The 22,171-nt window shown below is 46.1% G+C and overlaps 1 protein-coding gene across 3 annotated transcripts in view; it reads right to left on the minus strand.

The window, feature by feature from the left end:
* LOC140428224 (cullin-4A-like) overlaps positions 1 to 22,171 on the minus strand; it is a 195,504-nt gene that overhangs the window by 42,217 nt on the left and 131,116 nt on the right. For 2 of the 3 annotated variants that reach the window (XM_072514450.1, XM_072514448.1), the window contains 3 exons: positions 14,649 to 14,756; positions 9,180 to 9,293; positions 4,455 to 4,560 (listed from right to left, as the gene is read on the minus strand). In XM_072514450.1, the coding sequence (XP_072370551.1) occupies positions 4,455 to 4,560; positions 9,180 to 9,293; positions 14,649 to 14,756 (328 nt within the window). The remainder of the gene's footprint in view (positions 1 to 4,454; positions 4,561 to 9,179; positions 9,294 to 14,648; positions 14,757 to 22,171) is intronic. The other variant, XM_072514449.1, reaches the window with a different exon arrangement.

Here is a 22,171-nt window from a genome sequence, read left to right on the forward strand (position 1 = left end):
TCGAGATACTTTTATCTCCACCGTGGGACTAGGCAGTCATGTCCTCTGTCCCCCCTGCTGTTTGCACTCGCGATTGAGCCATTGGCCATCGCGTTAAGAAGTTTGGGGGCATGGAAAGGGATAGAGCGGGGGGTGGGGGGAGGGATAGAGCATAGGGTGTCCTTATATGCCGATGACTTGTTATACGTGTCGGAACCGAGTGTGTCAATAGGGGGAATATTGGAGCTGCTTCGGGTGTTTGGGTCTTTCTCGGGGTACAAATTAAATCTAGACAAGAGTGAGTATTTTGTGGTGTCTCGGCCGGGGGTGGGGGGCCTGCCATTCCGTAGGGCAGGAACTTACTTTATATATCTGGGGGTGCAGGTTGCTCGAGATTGGGGGGGGGGGGGCTCCGTAGGTACAACATTTTTAGTTCGGTGGGGAGGGTGAAAGCTGATCTGGCAAGGTGTGATGGTCTCCCTCTGTCACTGGCGGGCCAGGTACAGACGGTTAAAATGAACGGGCTGCTGCGATTTCTGTTTATTTTCCAATGCCTGCCGATTTTCCTGCCAAAGGCATTTTTTAGAGAGATTGAAGGAATGATTACCTCGTTCATATGGGGAGGGAAGGTGGCCAGAGTTAGAAAGGTGCTACTACAGAGCGGAAGGCAGGCAGTGGGTTTTCTGAACCTGATGTATTATTACTGGGCAGCGAATGTGGAGAAGGTGCGGAGTTGGGTCAGAGGGGTTGATTCCCAGTGGGTCAGAATGGAGGAGAGATTGTGTAGGGGGTCGGGATTGAAGGCGCTAGCAACAGCACCGCTCCTAATGGCCCTTGGGAAATACTCAGGGAGTCCGGTAATAATAGCTTCATTGAGAATTTGGAGGCAGTTTCGCCAAAACTTCGGGTTGGCGGCAGGGTCAAGGGAAATGCTGATTTGGGGGAACCAGAGATTTGAGCCTGGGAAGTGGGAAGGAAATTTTCAGAAATGGGAGAAGGGGATTAAGACGCTAAAAGATTTGTTTCTTGGGGGTCGGTTTGCAGGATTGAAGGAGCTGGAAGCGAAGTATGGGCTGGAGCAGGGGGAAATGTTTAGATACATGCAGGTTCGAGATTTTGCCAGATAGGAGATACAGAGCTTCCCGGTGGAGTCGGCCTCCACATTGCTGGAGGAGGTGCTGACGACAGGGGGACTGGAGAAGTGGGTAGTGTAGGTGGTTTACAGGGCAATTTTGGAAGAGGAGAAGGCACCACTGGAAGGGATCAATGCAAAGTGGGAGGAAGAGTTGGAGGGGGTTTCTGGTGCGAGGTGCTCCGGAGAGTGAACGCCTCCACCTCATGCGCGAGGTTGAGGCTGATACAGCTGAGGGTGGTATAAAGATCACATCTGACAAGGGATGATGAACTGGCTCTTTGAGGGGGTAGAAGATGTGTGTTAACATTGCGGGGGAGGGGGGGGGGGGGGAGGTTTCATATGTTTTGGCCCTGTCCAAAGCTATAGGATTACTGGAAGGAAGTTTTTAAAGTAATCTCTAAAGTGGTGCACGTGAATCAAGACCCGGGCCCTCGGGTGGCCATATTTGGGGTGTCAGACCAGCCGGGGTTGGAAACAGGTGCGGAACCTTTGCCTCGTTGATCGCCCGAAGGCGGATCCTGTTGGAATGAAGAGCAACCTCCCCACCCTGTGCCCTGGCGTGGCGGGGGGACCTGTTGGAATTCTTGACTCTTGAGAAGGTAAGTTTGAACTGTGGGGAAGGATGGAGGGGTTCTACCATTCATGGGCGTTATTCATTATGCACTTTCAAGAATTGGATAACATCGAACATGAGTGGGGAGGGGGGGTTTGGAAGAGAGGGTCTGTGTGTTAATGATGACTATGGGTGATTCCCGATTCCTTTTTGTTATTTGTTTATGTTAACATGCAGGCAGTTGTTTGGTGATTGGTGGGAGGATGGGATTGTTGTTGTTGATATGGGGATTGACATATTAGTTACTGCTTATCTGCTTATTGTTGGTGGGGAGTTGCACTACTGGTTAGAGAGGGGGGCAGTCATCGGGGAGTCCTGCACTGACCACCTGCCTCTTCTAACGGTCACCCATCTATCTGCCGGCACCTTGGTGTGACTATGTCTCTGAAACTCCTGTGTATGATGCTTTCCGCCACCTGCATGCTCCTAGGTGCACCCAGCTGCTGCTCCAATCGATCCATGTGGTCTGTGAGGAGCTGCAATTAGGTGCACTTCCTGCAGATGCAATTGTCCTGAATGCTGGAAGTTTCACGTACCTCCCACAAATCACAAGTGAAGCATTTTATCCCTTTAACCGACATTTCTACAGCTAATTAATAAATTAATTTAAAAATAAATACGTATCAAATTAAAATATGCTTCCTAGCACTAGATTTCTACAATAAATGTAAAATGCTAAATACAGTAATCGCCAGCCCCTGGTTTAGATACTCTACTTATCATTAAGTAATTATTTAAATGTAATTAGTTTAACAATGTTTTATTTTCAAATGGAGTGCAGATTCCTGACCAGCCGGTCACAATTTTCCTGTAATGTCACTTTTACAGTTTTTTTCACCTGCTGTCAGTTACTCACCAGCTAGAACTCCATCCTCCGACTCTGTTCCCAGTCAGCTGCACTCTTTGTAAATGCACGACTCCTTTCACGCTCTTTTGAGGAAATGTAGGAGATGAAAGGAGCACCTTGCTTCCTCAGTCACCAAACTCCCTCAGTCACCAAACTCCCTCAGTCACCAAACTCCCTCAGTCACCAAACTCCCTCAGTCACCAAACTCCCTCAGTCACCAAACTCCCTCAGTCACCAAACTCCCTCAGTCACCAAACTCCCTCAGTCACCAAACTCCCTCAGTCACCAAACTCCCTCAGTCACCAAACTCCCTCAGTCACCAAACTCCCTCAGTCACCAAACTCCCTCAGTCACCAAACTCCCTCAGTCACCAAACTCCCTCAGTCACCAAACTCCCTCAGTCACCAAACTCCCTCAGTCACCAAACTCCCTCAGTCACCAAACTCCCTCAGTCACCAAACTCCCTCAGTCACCAAACTCCCTCAGTCACCAAACTCCCTCAGTCACCAAACTCCCTCAGTCACCAAACTCCCTCAGTCACCAAACTCCCTCAGTCACCAAACTCCCTCAGTCACCAAACTCCCTCAGTCACCAAACTCCCTCAGTCACCAAACTCCCTCAGTCACCAAACTCCCTCAGTCACCAAACTCCCTCAGTCACCAAACTCCCTCAGCCACCAAACTCCCTCAGCCACCAAACTCCCTCAGCCACCAAACTCCCTCAGCCACCAAACTCCCTCAGCCACCAAACTCCCTCAGCCACCAAACTCCCTCAGCCACCAAACTCCCTCAGCCACCAAACTCCCTCAGCCACCAAACTCCCTCAGCCACCAAACTCCCTCAGCCACCAAACTCCCTCAGCCACCAAACTCCCTCAGCCACCAAACTCCCTCAGCCACCAAACTCCCTCAGCCACCAAACTCCCTCAGCCACTCCCACTTTAGCACTCCAATATCCTATTTAAGTTCCATTCTGTACGCCTCTAGGACTTTTGAGCCCTCAATGTCTGGCATAAGCCCCCCTTTTTCTCCTTATCCAATGCTGTATATCCATGATATCTGGGGCTCACTGGACTTGTTGGTCCCACCCTTTTTCTTGATTGGAAATTGTTGGCCCTGCTTTCCGCCACCTGCATGCTCCTAGGTGCATCCAACTGCTGCTCCAATCGATCCATGTGGTCTCCCTATTTCCTTCTTGTATGTGTCCCACTGTTCTGTCAGACTTACCAGAAATGTCTGCACCCAGTCCATTCTGGCCAAATCCTATCTGACCTGATTAAAATCGGCCTTCCCCCCCAGTTTCGAACTTTGATCTCAGGCCCATCCTTGTCCTTTTCCATAACGATCTTGAATCTAATGTTGTGATCTCAAATCTAATGGGCTGCTACCCACCACCAGAAGATTGCTGCTGACTGGCACAGTTTTGACAATGGTCATGATAATAGCAGATTCGGAGAACTTCCCATTAGGCAGTTAAACTAGTTATAAAATATTTTATTTGCTTTTTTATCCTGCAGTATCCGGTTTCTGTTCAAATAGAAACGTACAGAGAACAAAACAGGCAAGCCACCTTATTGTAATACATATCATTTGAGACCAGCTTTGTTGAGAAAAATGCAGCTAAAGAAAATGAGATGTACAAAAACCTGATTAGGTAGTTTAATTAATTGCTGAATTTTGGCTGTGTTGTGACTAGCTACAGTAACTACTCAGTTGCTATCAGTCAGTGACAAATCAAGCAGCAGCTTCATATATACCTTGCCTCTTGACACTACCAGTGTTCCAAATTTGGAATGTTAGCTTTATAGGCAACTCCAAGTTCCAGTGCAACTATGCAGCAAAAATTTAACTGTCAACTCAACCGTTTGAATTATTTCCATACCTATGCCAGTTGCAGTCTTGATTTCCTCCATACTGAATTCATTGCCCTCGTTGAACATTAGCAGTACCAAGGTCTGGAAGAGTGAAACTTGCAGCTCCCTTTTACCCTAGAATGCACATTGAAGAAACACTAATGGGATCGAATGGGAGCAACATAACTTTGGGCTGTAATTTTTTTAAATAACCGAGGCTCAAGTCTATAAGTTTGAGGAACGACCTCACTACTGCTTCAATAGAATACAACGAAACAGTCAAACTCCATCATGGTTATATCAATATATTGTACATTATTTGTTAATATATCATACATGAAACATACAAAGATAAATATTGGAAACATTTTAGCATACATGATTAAATGTACATAATGGCCCCCAACATCCTCAAAGTGACTCTGCAGTGACTGACCCGTGTGTGAAATGGAAAGTGGCCATCTTGCCAGACCTTCCTGACTGACGCTGGGTGAGGCTGAAGAAGTGATGTGCGTCTCTGGTTCCAGCAGCGACAGTAAAAGGAGCAGAGCAAAGGAGGACATGGGCCCTTTTTACACCACTAGCTGCATTAAAGCTGATGAGTATAAAGGTCCCATTGAAAGGGAGAAGGCTCATAACATCCCTACAGTGCAGAAGGAGACCATTTGGCCTATCAAGTCTGCACCAACCAAGGTAAGTGAATGAGATGTGGGGCTTCTGATATCAGTGGAGCAGGATCTGGACATTATGGAAGGGGATTGGGTGTGGGGAGTGCGTGGGGCGGGCAGGTGCGCTTGGGCCCATGTCGTTCAGGTCGGGTTGACGGGAGTATGTGGGGTGTACCGTGTGGGGCTCAATTTGGGTGTTTAAAATAGTTGCTCTGAGGTTAGAAGTGCGATTTTCCCCTCTATATCTTTCAGAGTACCTATGAGGGTAAAACTGGCAGAAACTTCTGAAGTTTGTGATTGAAATTGCTTTGTCAGGTGATTCGCAGCCCTGCGCAATTGTCCTGGCAAAGTCAGCTCTTCCAGATAACTGCCGGGTAAACCCTTGCATGGGAACCTCCAAGAAGGATCCCCCAGCGCAACTTTGGAGTACCCTCCAAACACAATATATTATGGCCCAATATTTATTTTATTAACACTGTCTAAAAATGTAATCATTCAACCAGCCGAATTGAGAAATACAATGCTGAAAGTGGGAATTTCTTGCAAGAATTCTTATCAGATGAGTTGAATGAAGCAACTGCGAATGAAATAATTGATCATAGATCAAAAAATGTACTGTACATCTCAGTTTCATGTGAATGAACTCTACAAGGAGTTGAGCACAAAAGGATATTATACTGGAAATGAAACGTAAAACAGAAAACACAGCAAAATGTTCAGTAGACGACATACCACCTTGGAAGGGAACAGAGAAATTAACATTTCAGGCCATGGGCCTTTCATGAGAAAAGTTTGAGCATAAAACCACGAGTGGTCACGTTGCCCAGTTTAAGTCCTTCTCCTAAACTCTCTCCCATTTACACTTGCCTAACTTCCTCCCCATCCAGTGGGATAAATTTCCAGGATGGGGAGTGGAATAAGGTGAATTTGCACTTGTACACATTAATTTTAATGGTCATGTCACAAATTTGTAAATGGTAAGTTAGACTGGAAAGCTACCAATGTCACTCCATGAATTAGGAAGGCTAGACAAAAACATTAGAAAATTATGGGCCGAATTAATCCAACGCCTGTTCTGAAAAAGTTACCGAAATCTGTAACTAGGGACAGAATGACTGAGCAACTGAACAATATAAGCTAATCAGAGAGAGCCTGCAGTAATTTTCATGAATAAAATACGTACCATAAATCTGGTTACATGTTTTGAGCAGGTCGATAAGGGAGAGTGAATGGATGTTATTTATGTGGACTTTCAAGTCATTTAACAAGGGTTCACATAACAACTTGACAAAAATGAGAGGGGGCATGGAGGAGGAGATAACCTATCGACTTGGGTAGGGAATTGAACAGGAGGTAAGTGATAGGGATAACAGGAACACACTCAACTTGGTATAAATCATTTGGTATAAATTATTTGGACAAATGAATAGGAAGTCCTCTACATTAAGTGGCACAGTAAATAGGAGGACAGTAAATGGGGGCAGAAAGTTGCAAAGGGACATTGGTAGATCAGTAAGTGGGCAAAACTTTGGCAGATAGTGTTCATGTGCAGAAATGGGAGATCATCCACTTGACCCAAGGAAGATTGATGAGGACATTTTTAAAAAATAGTAAAACGCTAGACTGCGGCAGAACAGAGCAATTTAGGGGGCCAAAGTACATAGTTCACGAGAGGACAGAAGAGAGGTACAATTTTTTTTTTTTTTTAAAAAAGGCTAATGAAATAATGGGTTGGAAGTTATTGCACATCTGTACTGAATTCTGGTTAGACCCCTTTGGACTAACTGAATTCAGTTCGGTGCACCCCACCTCAGGTAGGTTTTACTGGCCTTGGAAGTGATGTAGCACAGATTAACCAGAATCATAACTGGGTTAAAGGATTAAATTATGAGGACAAATTGTATCAACTAGGCTTGTATCCCACACATAAAACATCAAGTAATGGTCTTAATCAGGTGTTTAAGACAATTTAAAAAATTGATTTCCCTTGTGGGGCGCCCAGAAGAAGGATGCTCCCCCTTAAAATTAAAGCTAGATTGCTCAGGGGAGTACGTCAGGAAGTACATCTTCATACAAGTGTAGCAGAAATCTGGAATTCTCTCCCCAAAAAGCTGGTGAGACGAGGGTAATTGAAGATGTTAAAACTGAGATTGCTAAGATTGTCAGGGAAGGGTATTAAAGGTTGCAGAGCCAGTTGCAGCTGGATGTTGCAAAGATAGTAATCAGTTGTGATCTACATGAATGGTGAAACAGGATTGATGGGCTCAAAAGCCTACTCATGTTTTTACAAAACCACCAACTTGTCATGAAGATGTGTGATATAGATCTCATCGACTGGTTTCACATATTAAATATTTTTAAAAACGAGACACTTCACTGAAACACAAAGGCAATGCCTTAAATTGGCTGATAATTTGCATTTGAGTAGCCACATTCTAAGCCATGGAGACAAAGGGCGGGATTCTCAGAGCCTTCGCCAGGTCGCGAATCCCGCCACGCCGCTCCACGATCGGAGGCCGGTGAAAGCGGCCCCCGCGGCGATTCTCCACGTTCGACGGGCCGAGTGCCTGCTGAGTTCCGCTGGTGTCGTTCGCGTATGGTCCTGTCCGGCAGGACTTCGCCGTTCTGGCTACGGGGGCCGTCTTGGTGGGGAGGAAGGGGGAACCGACTCCGGGGGGGGGGGGGGGGGGGGCCTCCACGGTGCCAGGCACGCGATCGGGGGCCAACGATCGGCGGGCGAGCTAATTCCGGGGGAGGGGGGGAGGGGGGAGACTATGTTCCTCCGCGCCGGGCCCCTGTAGGGCTCCGCCATGTTACACGGGTGCCGGTGCGAAGCCGGCCTTGACGCGCATGTGCGGACTCTCTCCGGCCGTGTAGAGCCGGCTTTCGGCGCCGGAGCAGCGCACAGCGCTCCGGCATCGTGCTAGACCCTGAGGAAGGGGAGAATGACTGGGCCTGGAGGCCCGTTGACGCCGGCATCGCTCGCGACTGTTTTGACGCTCACGTCAACACTTGGCTGGGATTTCGGAGAATCCTGGCCATAGTGTCCATGGAGGCCCAAGAGACCAGGACTTCTCTGGAGGTGTAAAAAGCTTCCTTCCTATCTAATCCAAATGGAAGAATGGATCATTCAGGAGTTATTTGCTGGAACATCATAAATGTAACATTTTGGTCAGCAAGGACTCCTGCCAGACATGAGCTGCTCAACGTCCTTTTAGAATATACAGTCAACAGAGAAAGAGGTCATGCGATGCTACCTCGTGTGCGGATGGGCTTGGATCTGGCAGAAATACTCTAGTTGCTGAAATGAATGGCTGTCTCTTGCCACCTCTCTATAATATGCCATCTAATTTTTGAATCCTGTTTTGCGGAGTTAAAGCGTGACTACTTTCCTACCGCAGACTCTCTAATGCATGCTCTGGATTTCTACAAGTGTTCCAAGAGAAAAAGGACATACCAGCCATGCCTGTGAAAAACCATTGCCTCAGCTGAGAACCAGTGCCTTGGATACAATAAACTCTTATTGACTTTCCTTTTTATTTAATCTGTACTTTAAACTCAGCCAAAGTTAACACCTGATACTGTATAAAGTTGTATTCCTTTCTGCAAGCTTGGAGTTTGAACATGTGCTGGCACATTTTAGTGGGAAGTAGGACATATTTATACATTTTTAATATTTTCACCTTGGTGGGGTTTTGGCACAATAAATTCAACTCAATATGTCCTCGGCTTGACTGTGTGCAGTGTGCAAGAATTAAGTGCATACTGAATTGGCAGTGCAGTATCCTTTGCAAATTGAAAACCTCTGCTCCAACCAAACAAGGAGTGGGTGAAAGGAGTTGCTGTGTCCCTCCTCACCACAAAATAGATAAACAAAAAAGTGCTTTTAATTTTGCCTGTTAAAAGGAACAAAGCAAGTTAATTTTAAAACAAGTTAATAATATTGAGCTGCAGAAGTTTTATTTTCATAGTGTTAGATAACTCGCACCTCCAAATTCCAGTACCCCAGTCACCATTGTTTTCATCAAATGAACACCACAACAATATATATGGATAAAAAATAATTTCTTATAATTAAATTCTCACCTCTTTGAACTCGGTTTTCAAAACAGAATGTCCTAATGTCGGCTGCCACTGTAGTTTCCTGCCACTGTGTTTTCCGAGGTAAAATGTCTTAAATACCTCCTGCAATTTTATCATCTAAAAACATATATTTAAATATTACAAGTGCAATGAAGTCTGGATGTCACATTCAGTCACACAGCAATAGGTCATTGTGCCAATTGCTTGACTGAGATCTACCTTTTCCTCATCACTTTAGTATTTATTCAAGTCTCTGAAAGTTATTGTTGAATCTGCTTCCACCTCAGAATCCCAGAATAATGCAGCACAGAAGAGGCCCTTCGGCCCATCGAGTCTGCACCCACACATGAAAAACACCTGACCTACCTACCTAATCCCATTTGCTAGCACTTGGCCCATAGCCCTGAATGTTATGATGTGCCAAGTGCTCATCCAGATAATTTTTAAAAAAGGATTTTAAGGCAATTTGCCTCTACCATCCTTCAGGCAGTCGATTCTAGACCGTCATCACCCTCTGGGGCCCGGCGCAGAGGAACATAGCTTTTCCTCAAATTCCCCGAAACCCCCTAACCTTGACCTTGAACTTTTGTCCCCTCGTAACTGACCATTCAACTAAGGGAAACAGCTGCTCCCTTTCCACCCTGGCCATGCTCCTCAGAATTTTGTACACCTCGACCAGGTTGCCCCTCAGATCTCTCTGCTCCAGAGAAAACAACCCAAGCCTATCATACATCTCTTTATAACTTAAATGTTCCATCCCAGACAACATCCTGGTGAATCGCCTCTGCACTCCCTCCAGTGCAATCACATCCTTCCTATAATGTGGTGACCAGAATTGTATGTAGTGGTACAGCTGTGGCCTCACCAAAGTTCTGTACAATGCTAACATGACCTCCCTGCTCTTGTAATCTACGCCTCGATTGGTAAAGGTATGTGTCCCATATGCCTTTTTCACCACCCTATTAACCTGCCATTCTGCCTTCAGAGATCTATGGTCAAACATGCCACGGTCCCTTTGTTCCTCGGTACTTCCCAGTGTCATGCCATTCATTGAATAAATCCTTGTACATTGCTCCTTCCAAAGTGTATCACCTCACACATTTCAGGGTTAAATTTCAACAGCCAGTTATCTGCCATTTGACCATCCTGTCAAATATTCTTTTTGAATGCCCCCCACTTCTCTCCTGTAGATTTCCCCACAAGTAATTCTTTCCAGTCTACCTTGGCCAGGTCCTACCTTATTTTACTAAAATCCGCTTTCCCCAATCCAAAATCTTTTTTCTTTTGCAACTGGTCCATATCTTTGTCCATAACAAACTTAAATTGTACCATGTTGTGGTCGCTATCACCAAAATGCTCCCCCACCAACACATCAAGCACTTCTCTGGCTTCATTCCCCAGAATTAGGCCCAGCACTGCACCTTCCCTTGTTGAACCCACGACATGTTGAGCTAAAAAATTCTCATGTAAACATTTTAAGAACTCCAATCCACCTAAGCCCTTAACACAGTGCCTATCTCAATTAAAATGGGTAAATCGAATTCACCTAATATAATTACCCAATAATGTTTACACACCTCTAAAAATCGCACACATATTTGCCCCCTTTCACACAGTGCATTGCCGATCACAACCAGATCAGTTGCTGCACAAAATCCTCTATCTTTTGCCAATTATCTTAAATTTGTGTCCCCCTCGTTACCAACTTTTCAGCTAATGGAAACAATTTTTCCTTCTTGACACCATCAAAACCACTCATTATTTTAAACAAACTCCAATAAATCGTCAGTCAACCTTTTCCTCTGAGGAGCAGAGCTTTGTTATTCTCCCCAGAAGCATTGAAGAATAAAACTATTTCATAAAAACTCAGAGCAGGAGTATGCCATTCGGCCCTTTGAGCCTGCTCCGCTATTCAATATGTTCTTGGCTGATCCTCGATCTCAAATCCATATTCCCCCTTTCTCCCCTTACCCCTTGATGCCATCAAAATCTAAAAAATGATCTATCTCTTTCTTGAATACATTCAGTGACTTGGGCTCCAGTCTTGTGGTAGAGAATTCCACCGGTTCACTACCCTTTGAGTGAAGAGGTTTCCCCATCTCAGTCCTAAATGGTCTGCCCTGTATCCTGAGACTGTGTCCCCTGGTTCTAGATTCCCCGACCAGGGAAAGCATCCTCCCTGAATCAAGTCTGTCCAGCCCTGTCAGAAATCAGATCTCCTCTCACCCTTCTAAATTTTAGTGGATACAGGCCCAGTCAAATCAATCTTTCCTCATAGGACAGTTCCGCCAACCCCGGTTTAACCTCCGCTGCAAAGTATATCCTTTCTTCGGCAGGGAGGTTAAAACTGCACACGATTCTAGTGAGGAAAGATTTATCCCTCTTATGATCACTACACTTACTGGCTGCAAAGAGAGGATTAATAGAATACAGTCATGCCAACCCCACTGTCTCAAAAATCAAACAGTAAATTCTGAAAAATCATGAGATCTGGTATAAAAATTGAGCATTTTCTCAAACATGTCCACACTGACTCTTACCAACTTTAACAGATGCATCATAGAAAGCATCCTATCTGGCTGCATCACAGCCTGGTTTGGCAACTGCTCGGCCCAAGACTGCAAGAAACTTCAGAGTCGTGAACACAGGCCGGTCCATCACACAAACCTGCCTCCCATCCATTGACTCCATCTACACCCCCCACTGCCTTGGGAAAGCGGGCAGCATAATCAAAGACCCCTCCCACTCGGCTTACTCACTCTTCCAACTTCTTCCATCGGGCAGGAGGTACAGTAGTCTGAAAACGCGCACGAACAGACACAAAAACAGCTTCTTCCCCGCTGTTACCAGACCACTAAACGGCCCTCTTATGGACTAACCTGATTAATACTACACCCCTGTATGCTTCACCCGATGCCGGTGTTTATGTAGTTATATTGTGGACCTTGTGTCCCCCTATAATGTATTTTTGTTTTCTTTTCTTTTCATGTACTAAATGATCTGTTGGAGCTGCTCGCAGAAAAATACTTTTCACTGCAACTCGGTACACATGACAATAAACAAATCCAATCCAAACATGAACCAACATAGGCTGACAATAGGAAAATAAACCTATTCTTTTTTGTTTAATCTCCAATAGGTTAGAGCTCTTTGGAAAAATAATGGGCTGGATTTTGGAAGCCCAGCAGAGGCAGGAATGAGGCCAATGGGCCTAGAATTTCATGGCATTGGCTGGCATCGTCTCATCTCTGGGGTGACAGCTCTCCACCTGCAAGCGGCGGGCGGGCGGGCTAATTAACAGGTCTATTACAGTCACCAGGCGCCAACTGGAATTTTTCAGTCAGCGGAGATTTCAGGAATTCAAGTTTATGGAGAGTGGGAGAACCAATGCCAACTGGGAGAGCATTGGAATAGCTATGTCTAAAGATAACAGAGGCATGGATGAGGGTTTCAGCAGCCAATGGGCTGAGACAGAGATAAAGTTGCTGGTTGAATTCCAATATTCATTGTCCTCAGGACGTGAAAGTCCGACATATTTGCATGGTGCGTATCCCCGTGCCCAACCAGGTCCAATGGACATGGTGGCCACGGTTGGCACAGGTCTCCCCCCAACCCCAACCCGCCCCCCCCCAAATGCCACACCCCTGGCCCTGGTGCCCTTCCCTGCTGCCAGGGCTACCATAGGCTCCACTGCCATTGCCAACCCCGCTTGGCGCCCCCATTGGGTGTACTGTGGGCGTTGCCCTGGGTGGTCCACCGGCAGGTGGCAGCTGGTGGAGAGGGGGGGTATGGCGGGTGTCACTCTGGCAGAATCAGGGGCCAAGATGGGTTGTCAGTGGGGCGTGCAGTAAGATGGTTGCCTTGCAGGCCACTTGCCGTCCGTGACTGGACACTGCCCCAGTCCTATGAGGGATCACTCCGGCCACTCGGCCTGTTCCCCCGTCACCCCCACCTTCCCCCGGCCCTGGCAGGGTCCCCCTCATACCCCAGCCAGTGTTCAGCCCAGCAGCCCAAGGTCGTGCCTCACCGTGTCCTACCTCCTCATCCGCCACGACACCGGTTTCACGATTTTTAAAAGCACAAGTGAACCACGCCGTCGGGGTCTCAGCCCATCGGAGGTGAAGAATTGCGGAAGACACGGAAAATACTGGTCAGGCCAGCTAATGATATGCAAATGGTGTTTACTGTACGTGCGTTCCGGAACGCATTGAAGCCCCTGTCGAGGTGGCGGAGAATTGCGATTTGGCGACTTTGGTGCCAGACAACAGAGAATCCCACCCCTGATATTTGATGTTAGCTGCCTACTCTTAACAAAGTCCGTCAGGTCCTCTGCCATCACCTCTGGTACGCAGTTGACAATTTCTGTTTCCTTTATTTAAGTCAGAGAATCATAGAATTTACAGTGCAGATGAGGCCATTCAGCCCATCGAGTCTGCACTGGCCCTTGGAAAGAGCACCCCAGTTAAGCACACACTTCCAACCTATTCCCGTTACCCAGTAACCCTACCTAACCTTTTTGTTTTGGACACTTGGGGCAATTTAGCATGGCCAATCCACCTGACCCGCACATCTTTGGACTGTGGAAGGAAACCAGAACACCCGGAGGAAACCCACGCAGACACGGGGAGAACGTGCAGACTCCACACAGACAGTGACCCAAGCTGGGAATCGAACCTGGGACCCTGGAGTTGTGAAGCAACTGTGCTAACCACTGTTACTGTGCTGCCCAGTGGCCTGGCTGGATTTTGGCCAGTATTTTCATGTCTTCATTGAGCAACGAGTTGGGTCTGTAAGAGCCGCATTCTATCAAGTATTTGTCTTTTTGGAGGATTTCCGCCATGGTCTTCTTTATAAACTCCATGCTATCCTAGTTGGGAGCATACACGTTAACCAGGACCACTGATGCCGCATACAAGGCACAGCTGACCATGACGTACCGTTCCCCGGGTCAGTAACCATCCTCGTCGCCATGAACACCGTCCTCTTACTGAGTAGAATGGCTACCCACCCCTCTCGTCCCGAACCCTTTTCGATATATTTTCCATAAGAAACAGGAGTCTGCCCCGCCATTTAATAAGATCATGGCTGATCTACTAGAGTATCCTTCCTACCAAAATGTATCAACTTGTACTTGGCTATACTGAAATTGATTTACCCTTCACATGTCCACTCTGCAAGTTTATGAACATCTTCTGGTATTTTGTCTTCGTCTTCCTCAGCATTAGCTGTGCTCCCAATTTGATATCTTCATCAAATTTTGATAATTGTACTGCTGATTCTAAAGTCCAAATTGTTAATGTAAATGCTGGACGATAGTGCTCCCAGCTCTAATCCCTGTGGAACACATCACTTGTATATTACAAATATAAGATTTTAGGGAAACATTGATAACCCAGTTATAGATTATGCTGTAGTTACCAGTATTAGGACTATGAACGTAGAATAGATTGATGATAGTAAGATTGCACGTACCTCAGGAGGCAGATGTACTTCCATGGGTGTGTACGTCGGCCAGTATCCCATTGTCAGAATATTGACTGTAAGATCTATCTTGCTTGGATCATTTTGATTTTGGATATACTGAAAAGGTGGAGATAAAATGTGCACATCAAGAACAACAGCTCTCCATATCACAGGTGAAACCCCACAAAGTTCTTCCTCGGCAAAATATGAACTATTCAATATATCGATGAGTGAAGCATTTTACCACGTCAGACCAAAGCTCCCCAAATTTGGATGCCTCATTTAGCCTCCTCCCCAATCTATGATGCCAAGTGAACTGAAATCTTGGTTTTGTTCATTCCACAAATAATGGGGTGGATCCCAGGACATACCAACAAAGAGGAGTAGCTCTTCAGCCCCTTGAACCTACTCCACCATTTATTTGACAGTAACCTCAAATCTGTAGCCCGCCTACCCCCAATGATCAATCACCCCCTTGCTTACCAAGAATCTATCCATCTCTGTCTTGAGAAAAAAATTCACCTCTTCTGTTTTAAATAGGTGACTCCATCAATGACCCCTAGTTCTGGATTCTCGCACAAAAGGAAACATCCTCTTCACCCCAATCAAGTCGCATCTTACACTTGAGGGGCGGCATGGTGGCGCAGTGGTTAGCACTGCTGCCTCACGGCGCCAAGGACCCGGGTCCGATCCCGGCCCCAAGTCCATAAGACATAGGAGCGGGAGTAAGGCCATTCGGCCCATCGAGTCCACTCCACCATTCAATCATGGGTGATTTCAACTCCATTTACCCGCTCTCTCTCCATAGCCCTTAATTCCTCGAGAAATCAAGAATTTATCAACTTCTGTCTTAAAGACACTCAACATCCCGGCCTCCACCGCCCTCTGTGGCAATGAATTCCACAGACCCACCACTCTCTGGCTGAAGAAATTTCTCCTCATCTCGGTTCGAAAGTGACTCCCTTTTATTCTAAGGCTGTGCCCCCGGGTCCTAGTCTCCCCTGCAAATGGAAACAACTTCCCTACATCCACCCTATCTAAGCCATTCATTATCTTGTAAGTTTCTATTAGATCTCCCCTCAACCTCCTAAACTCCAATGAATATAATCCCAGGATCCTCAGACGTTCATCGTATGTTAGGCCTACCATTCCTGGGATCATCCGTGTGAATCTCCGCTGGACCCGCTCCAGTGCCAGTATGTCCTTCCTGAGGTGTGGGGCCCAAAATTGCTCACAGTATTCTAAATGGATTCTAAATAACTAATGCTTTGTAAAGCTTCAGAAGTACATCCCTGCTTTTATATTCCAAGCCTCTTGAGATGAATGACAACATTGCATTTGCTTTCTTAATTACGGACTCGACCTCCAAGTTTACCTTTAGAGAATCCTGGACTAGGGCTCCCAAGTCCCTTTGCACTTCAGCATTATGAATTTTGTCACCGTTTAGAAAATAGTCCATGCCTCTATTCTTTTTTCCGAAGTGCAAGACCTCGCACTTGCCCACGTTGAATTTCATCAGCCATTTCTTGGACCACTCTCCTAAACTGTCTAAATCTTTCTGCAGCCTCCCCACCTCCTCCATACTACCTGCCCCATCACCTATCTTTGTATCATCGGCAAACTTAGCCAGAATGCCCCCAGTCCCGTCATCTAGATCGTTAATATATAAAGAGAACAGCTGTGGCCCCAACACTGAACCCTGCCAGACACCACTCGTCACCGGTTGCCATTCCGAAAAAGAACCTTTTATCCCAACTCTCTGCCTTCTGCCTGACAGCCAATCGTTAATCCATGTTAGTACCTTGCCTCGAATACCATGGGCCCTTATTTTACTCAGCAGTCTCCCGTGAGGCACCTTATCAAAGGTCTTTTGGAAGTCAAGATAGGTAACATCCATTGGCTCTCCTTGGTCTAACCTATGTGTTATCTCTTCAAAGAACTCTAACACGTTTGTCAGGCACGACCTCCCCTTACTAAATCCATGCTGACTTGTCCTAATCCGACCCTGCACTTCCAAGAATTTAGAAATCTCATCCTTAACAATGGATTCTAGAATCTTGCCAACAACCGAGGTTAGGCTAATTGGCCTATAATTTTCCATCTTTTTCCTTGTTCCCTTCTTGAACAGGGGGGTTACAACAGCGATTTTCCAATCCTCTGGGACTTTCCCTGACTCCAGTGACTTTTGAAAGATCATAACTAACGCCTCCACTATTTCTTCAGCTATCTCCTTTAGAACTCTAGGATGTAGCCCATCTGGGCCCGGAGATGTATCAATTTTTAGACCTCTTAGTTTCTCTAGCACTTTCTCCTTTGTGATGGCTACCGTATTCAACTTTGCCCCCTGACTCTCCGGAATTGTTGGGATATTTCTCATGTCTTCTACTGTGAAGACTGACGCAAAGTACTTATTTAGTTCCTCAGCTATTTCCTTGTCTCCCATCACAAAATTACCAGCGTCATTTTGGAGTGGCCCAATGTCTACTTTTGCCTCCCGTTTGTTTTTAATGTATTTAAAGAAACTTTTACTATCATTCCTAATGTTACTGGCTAGCCTACCTTCAAATTTGATCCTCTCTTTCTTTATTTCTCTCTTTGTTATCCTCTGTTTGTTTTTGTAGTCTTCCCAATCTTCTGACTTCCCACTGCTCTTTGCCACATTATAGGCTTTCTCTTTTGCTTTGATGCATTCCCTAACTTCCTTTGTCAGCCATGGCTGCCTAATCCCCCCTCTGATAACCTTTCTTTTCTTTGGGATGAACCTCTGTACTGTGACCTCTTTACTCCCAGAAACTTTACTCCCAGAAACTCCTGCCATTGCTGTTCTACTGTCTTTCCCACTAGGCTCTGCTCCCAGTCGATTTTCGTCAGTTCCTCCCTCATGTCCCTGTAGTTCCCTTTATTTAACTGGAACACCTTTACATCTGATTCTACCTTCTTTCTTTCAAATTGGAGATTGAATTCGACCATATTATAATCACTGCCTCCTAAGTGCTCCCTTACTTTAAGATCTTTAATCAAGTCTGGCTCATTACATAACACCAGAATGGCCTGTTCCCTCGTGGGCTCCATCACAAGCTGTTCCAAAAAGCCCTCCTGTAAACATTCAATGAATTCCCTTTCCTTGGGTCCACTGGCAGCATTATTTACCCAGTCCACCTGCATATTGAAGTCCCCCATGATCACTGTGACCGTGCCTTTCTGACATGCACTTTCTATTTTGTGGTGCATCTTGTGCCCCTGGTCCTGACCACTGTTAGGAGGCCTGTACATAACTCCCATTATGTTTTTTTTGCCTTTGTGGTTCCTCAACTCTACCCACACAGACTCCACATCATCCGACCCCATGTCGTTTCGTGCTATTGATTTAATTTCATTCCTAATTAACAAGGCAACCCCGCCCCCCTCTGCCCACCTCTCTGCCTTTTCGATAGGTTGTGAATCCCTGGATGTTTAAATGCCAGTCCTGAACCCCCTGCAACCATGTCTCTGTGATGCCTACCACATCATACCTGCCAGTCACAATCTGGGCCACAAGCTCATCTACCTTGTTCCGTACACTGCGCGCATTTAAATATAGCACCTTTAATTCTCTATTGACCGTCCCTTTTTGTTTTCTTAGTGTGGTAGACCTTGGTTTACTGAGCCTTTCCATACACTGTGTCATATTTTGTGGGATGGGGACAATCGTAACCACTCTTGAGTTTTGTTTTTTTGTATTCCTAAGCAGCTACGCTCCCCGCTGATTACTCACCATCCGTCTAGAGTTTACATTCTCTCCGTGTCTGTGTGGGTCTCACCCCCACAATCCAAAAAGATGTGCAGGGTATGTGGATTGGCCACGCTAAATTGACCCTTATTTGAAAAAAAGTGGGCACTCTTTTAAAAAAAATCTTACACTTCTGATCTCCAGCGGATACAAACCTAGGGTGTCCAATCTTCCTTCATAAGACAACTCACCCATTCCAGGTATTAGTCTGGTGATCCTTCTCTGAACTACTTCTAATGCATTTCCATCTTTCCTTAAATAAGGAGAACAATAATGTACACAATACTCCAGATGTGGTCTCACTAGTGCCCTGTATAACTGGAGCATAACCTTCCTACTTTTGTAATTGATTTTTCTCACAATAAACTACATAATTCCATTAGCTTTTCCAATTGCTTGTTGCACCTTTTGCGATGTATGCACTAAGATACCCAGATCCCACTGCAGCTCAGGAGCTGTGCAATCTCTCACCATTTAGATAATATGCTTCTGTCATGTGAGAGTACCTTTAAGAAATGGGTGTTTATATAAATATCTGTAGTGAGAGTATCTTTAAGAAATGGGTGTTTATTACTGCAATGATGTCAGAGAGTGGGTGGAGCTGGGCTGTCTGTCAGCTTTTTACTTTTGTTTTAGGCTGTTTGCTGCAGGGTGTGTTTTAGTTTTGTTTTCAGTGTTGGAGCTGAAGCCAGACAAAGCAGGTGTACTGTTGATCTCTCTGTCATGAAAAGACTATCTCTTGATCATTTGGTGAATTCGGAATTATAAATGTTTTCAGTAGTGAATGTAAACCTGATGTGCTTCTGTTAAAAGGGTTTCTTTTGTCTTCTGGATGTTGTTCGGGAAGTTATTAAGGATTACTTAGTGTTGTATTCTTTGGGGGTTGTATTTGAATTGATGGTTGCTAAAATGTTCACTGTATGTTTTAAAAAGGTTAACTTGAGTTCATAGAATAAACATTGTTTTCCTTTAAAAAAATACTTTTCCATTTCTGTAGTACCACACCTGTAGAGTGGGCCGTGTGCTCCCCATACCACAATCTATCTGCAAAAATGAACAATTTGCCCACATTTGCCAGATCTTTGCCCACTCACTTAGCCCATCTATATTTTTATGTAGCCTCTTTATGTCCTCCTCACAATTTACATTCCTACCGAGAATAGATTAAACATGCAGCAAACAGTCAAGATGTGTGTTGGGCTGTATCCTATGAGGGGGAATGAGGGTAAAGCCCATGTTAACACAGTGGTTAGCATTGTTGCTTCACAGCGCCAGGGTCCCAGGTTCGATTCCCGCTTGGGTCACTGTCTGTGCGGAGTCAGCACGTGCTCCCAGTGCCTGCGTGGGGGTTTCCTCCGGGTGCTCCGGTTTCCTCCCACAAGTTCTGAAAGATGTGTTTGTTCGGGCATTCTGAATTCTTCCTGTGTACCCGAACAGGTGCCGGAATGTGGCGACTGGGGGATTTTCACAGTAACTTCATTGCATTGTTAATGTAAGCCTACTTGTGACAATAATAAAGAATACTATTATTATTCCTGTTCATTGATCGGTTCCATTGTATGCTCATTGATTTGTCGGAAATGCTCTTGGACCAGTCCCTTTGTTTCCTCTTTTATGCCTCAACTTGGGAACAGTGCTACTAGAGATTTTAAGAAAAGTGATACTCAAACTATAATCAAATTAATTTGAATCTTGTACATTCAAAAGAAGAATATGGAATGCAGAATGACTCATTCCTTTGTTCAGGAATTTGGTTTTGAAGAAGGTCAGTAAGAATCAATGCTTCAAACCCCTAACAAGGACATAAAGGGGGCTGCTCGTTTTGGGGCATGTCAGCCAATGGTTGCATTCACATCAGTGGAGAATATAACCATGTTTGCACAGGACTCAGAAAATAGGTTGAATAATTGCCATTTGGGGGAGATAATGCTGAGGGCTCCATGCTCCAGTACACGTCACTACCTCAGAAGGGGACTTCCGGTTGCGGCGATACGGAGCTAAGCTGCACGTTTCGGCAGCTCCCGCGGCAACGGACTTTCGGGCTCTCCAGAGGAGCCCCAACGGACCTTTTTTGAATTGATCCCGTGTGGGAAGGTGCAGTAAGGTCCCCCCTTACAATATATGGCCGAGATCAGCGGTGGAGCGGCGAAAAAAGAGGCTCTGGAGCAGCGGCAAAATCGAGGGGGAAAAAGCACGATGGCGGACGGCGGAGAGCGAGCAGCATGGGGGCCGGACCAGCAGGAGTTCCTTAAGCGCTGTGTGGAGGAGCTGAAAAACGAGGTGCTGGCGCCAATGCTGTTGGCGATCGAGGCCCAGAAGACCCAGGCGGTGGAGCTTTGTGAGGTGAAAGATAAAATGAATGACAACGAGGACTAGATCCTGGGCCTGGCGGTAAAAATGGAGGCGCACGAGGCGGTGGGCCGAGAGAATTGAGGCCCTGGAGAACAGGTCGAGGAGGTAGAACCTCCGGATTTTGGGTCTTCCCGAAGGAGTTGAGGGAGCTGATGCCGGGGCGTATGTGAATACGATGCTCCATGCGCTGATGGGAGCGGAGGCCTCTCCGACCCCCCCTGGAGCTGGAAGGGGCTCACCGGGTCCTGGCGAGGAGACCCAAGGCTAATGAGCCGCCAAGGGCGATAGTGGCAAGGTTCCATCGCTTCGCGGACAAAGAAAGTGTGCTGAGATGGGCCAAGAAGGTGCGGAGCAGTAGATGGGAGAACGCGGTGATCCAAGTTTACCAGGATTGGAGCGCGGAGGTGGCAAGGAGGAGAGCTGGCTTCCATCGGGCCAAAGCGGTGCTGCATAAAAAAAGAGTCAGGTTCGGCATGCTGCAGCCTGCGCGACTGTGGGTCACTTATCAGGACCGACACCATTATCTTGAAACGTCAGAAGAGGCTTGGACCTTTATTCAGACGGAAAAACTGGACTCGAACTGAGGGGATGTGGTTGTGGGGGGAGATGTTGGTTGTATGTGGGGTTGTAAAGACGACCTCAGAAGGGGAAAAAAGACAGGGAATGAGGGGTGTCAAATGGGTCGAGTGACAGTAAGGCGAACATTTAGGGAACAATGATCATTGCATAATAAGATTTAGGCTAGGGCAAGGAGCAATCGAGGGAATTCTCAGCCAGTAAGCTTAATATCAATCCTGTGATTCTGGAGGCTATGGGCCAAGTGCTGGCAAATGGGATTAGAACATAGAACATTGAACGATACAGCGCAGTACAGGCCCTTCGGCCCACGATGTTGCACCGAAACAAAAGCCATCTAACCAACACTATACCATTATCATCCATATGCTTATCCAATAAACTTTTAAATGCCCTCAATGTTGGCGAGTTCACTACTGTAGCAGGTAGGGCATTCCACGGCCTCACTACTCTTTGCGTAAAGAACCTACCTCTGACCTCTGTCCTATATCTATTACCCCTCAGTTTAAAGCTATGTCCCCTCGTGCCAGCCATTTCCATCCGCAGGAGAAAGCTCTCACTGTCCACCCTATCTAACCCCCTGATCATTTTGTATGCCTCTATTAAGTCTCCTCTTAACCTTTTTCTCTCCAACGAAAACAACCTCAAGTCCATCAGCCTTTCCTCATAAGATTTTCCCTCCATACCGGACAACATCCTGGTAAATCTCCTCTGCACCCGCTCCAAAGCGGGTGACCAGAACTGCGGTGACCAGAACTGTATGCAATACTCCAAATGCGGCCGTACCAGAGTTTTGTACAGCTGCAACATGACCTCCTGACTCCGGAACTTAATC

The sequence above is a fragment of the Scyliorhinus torazame genome, chromosome 8 (genome assembly GCF_047496885.1).
Source record: "Scyliorhinus torazame isolate Kashiwa2021f chromosome 8, sScyTor2.1, whole genome shotgun sequence".
Lineage (NCBI taxonomy): Eukaryota > Metazoa > Chordata > Chondrichthyes > Carcharhiniformes > Scyliorhinidae > Scyliorhinus > Scyliorhinus torazame.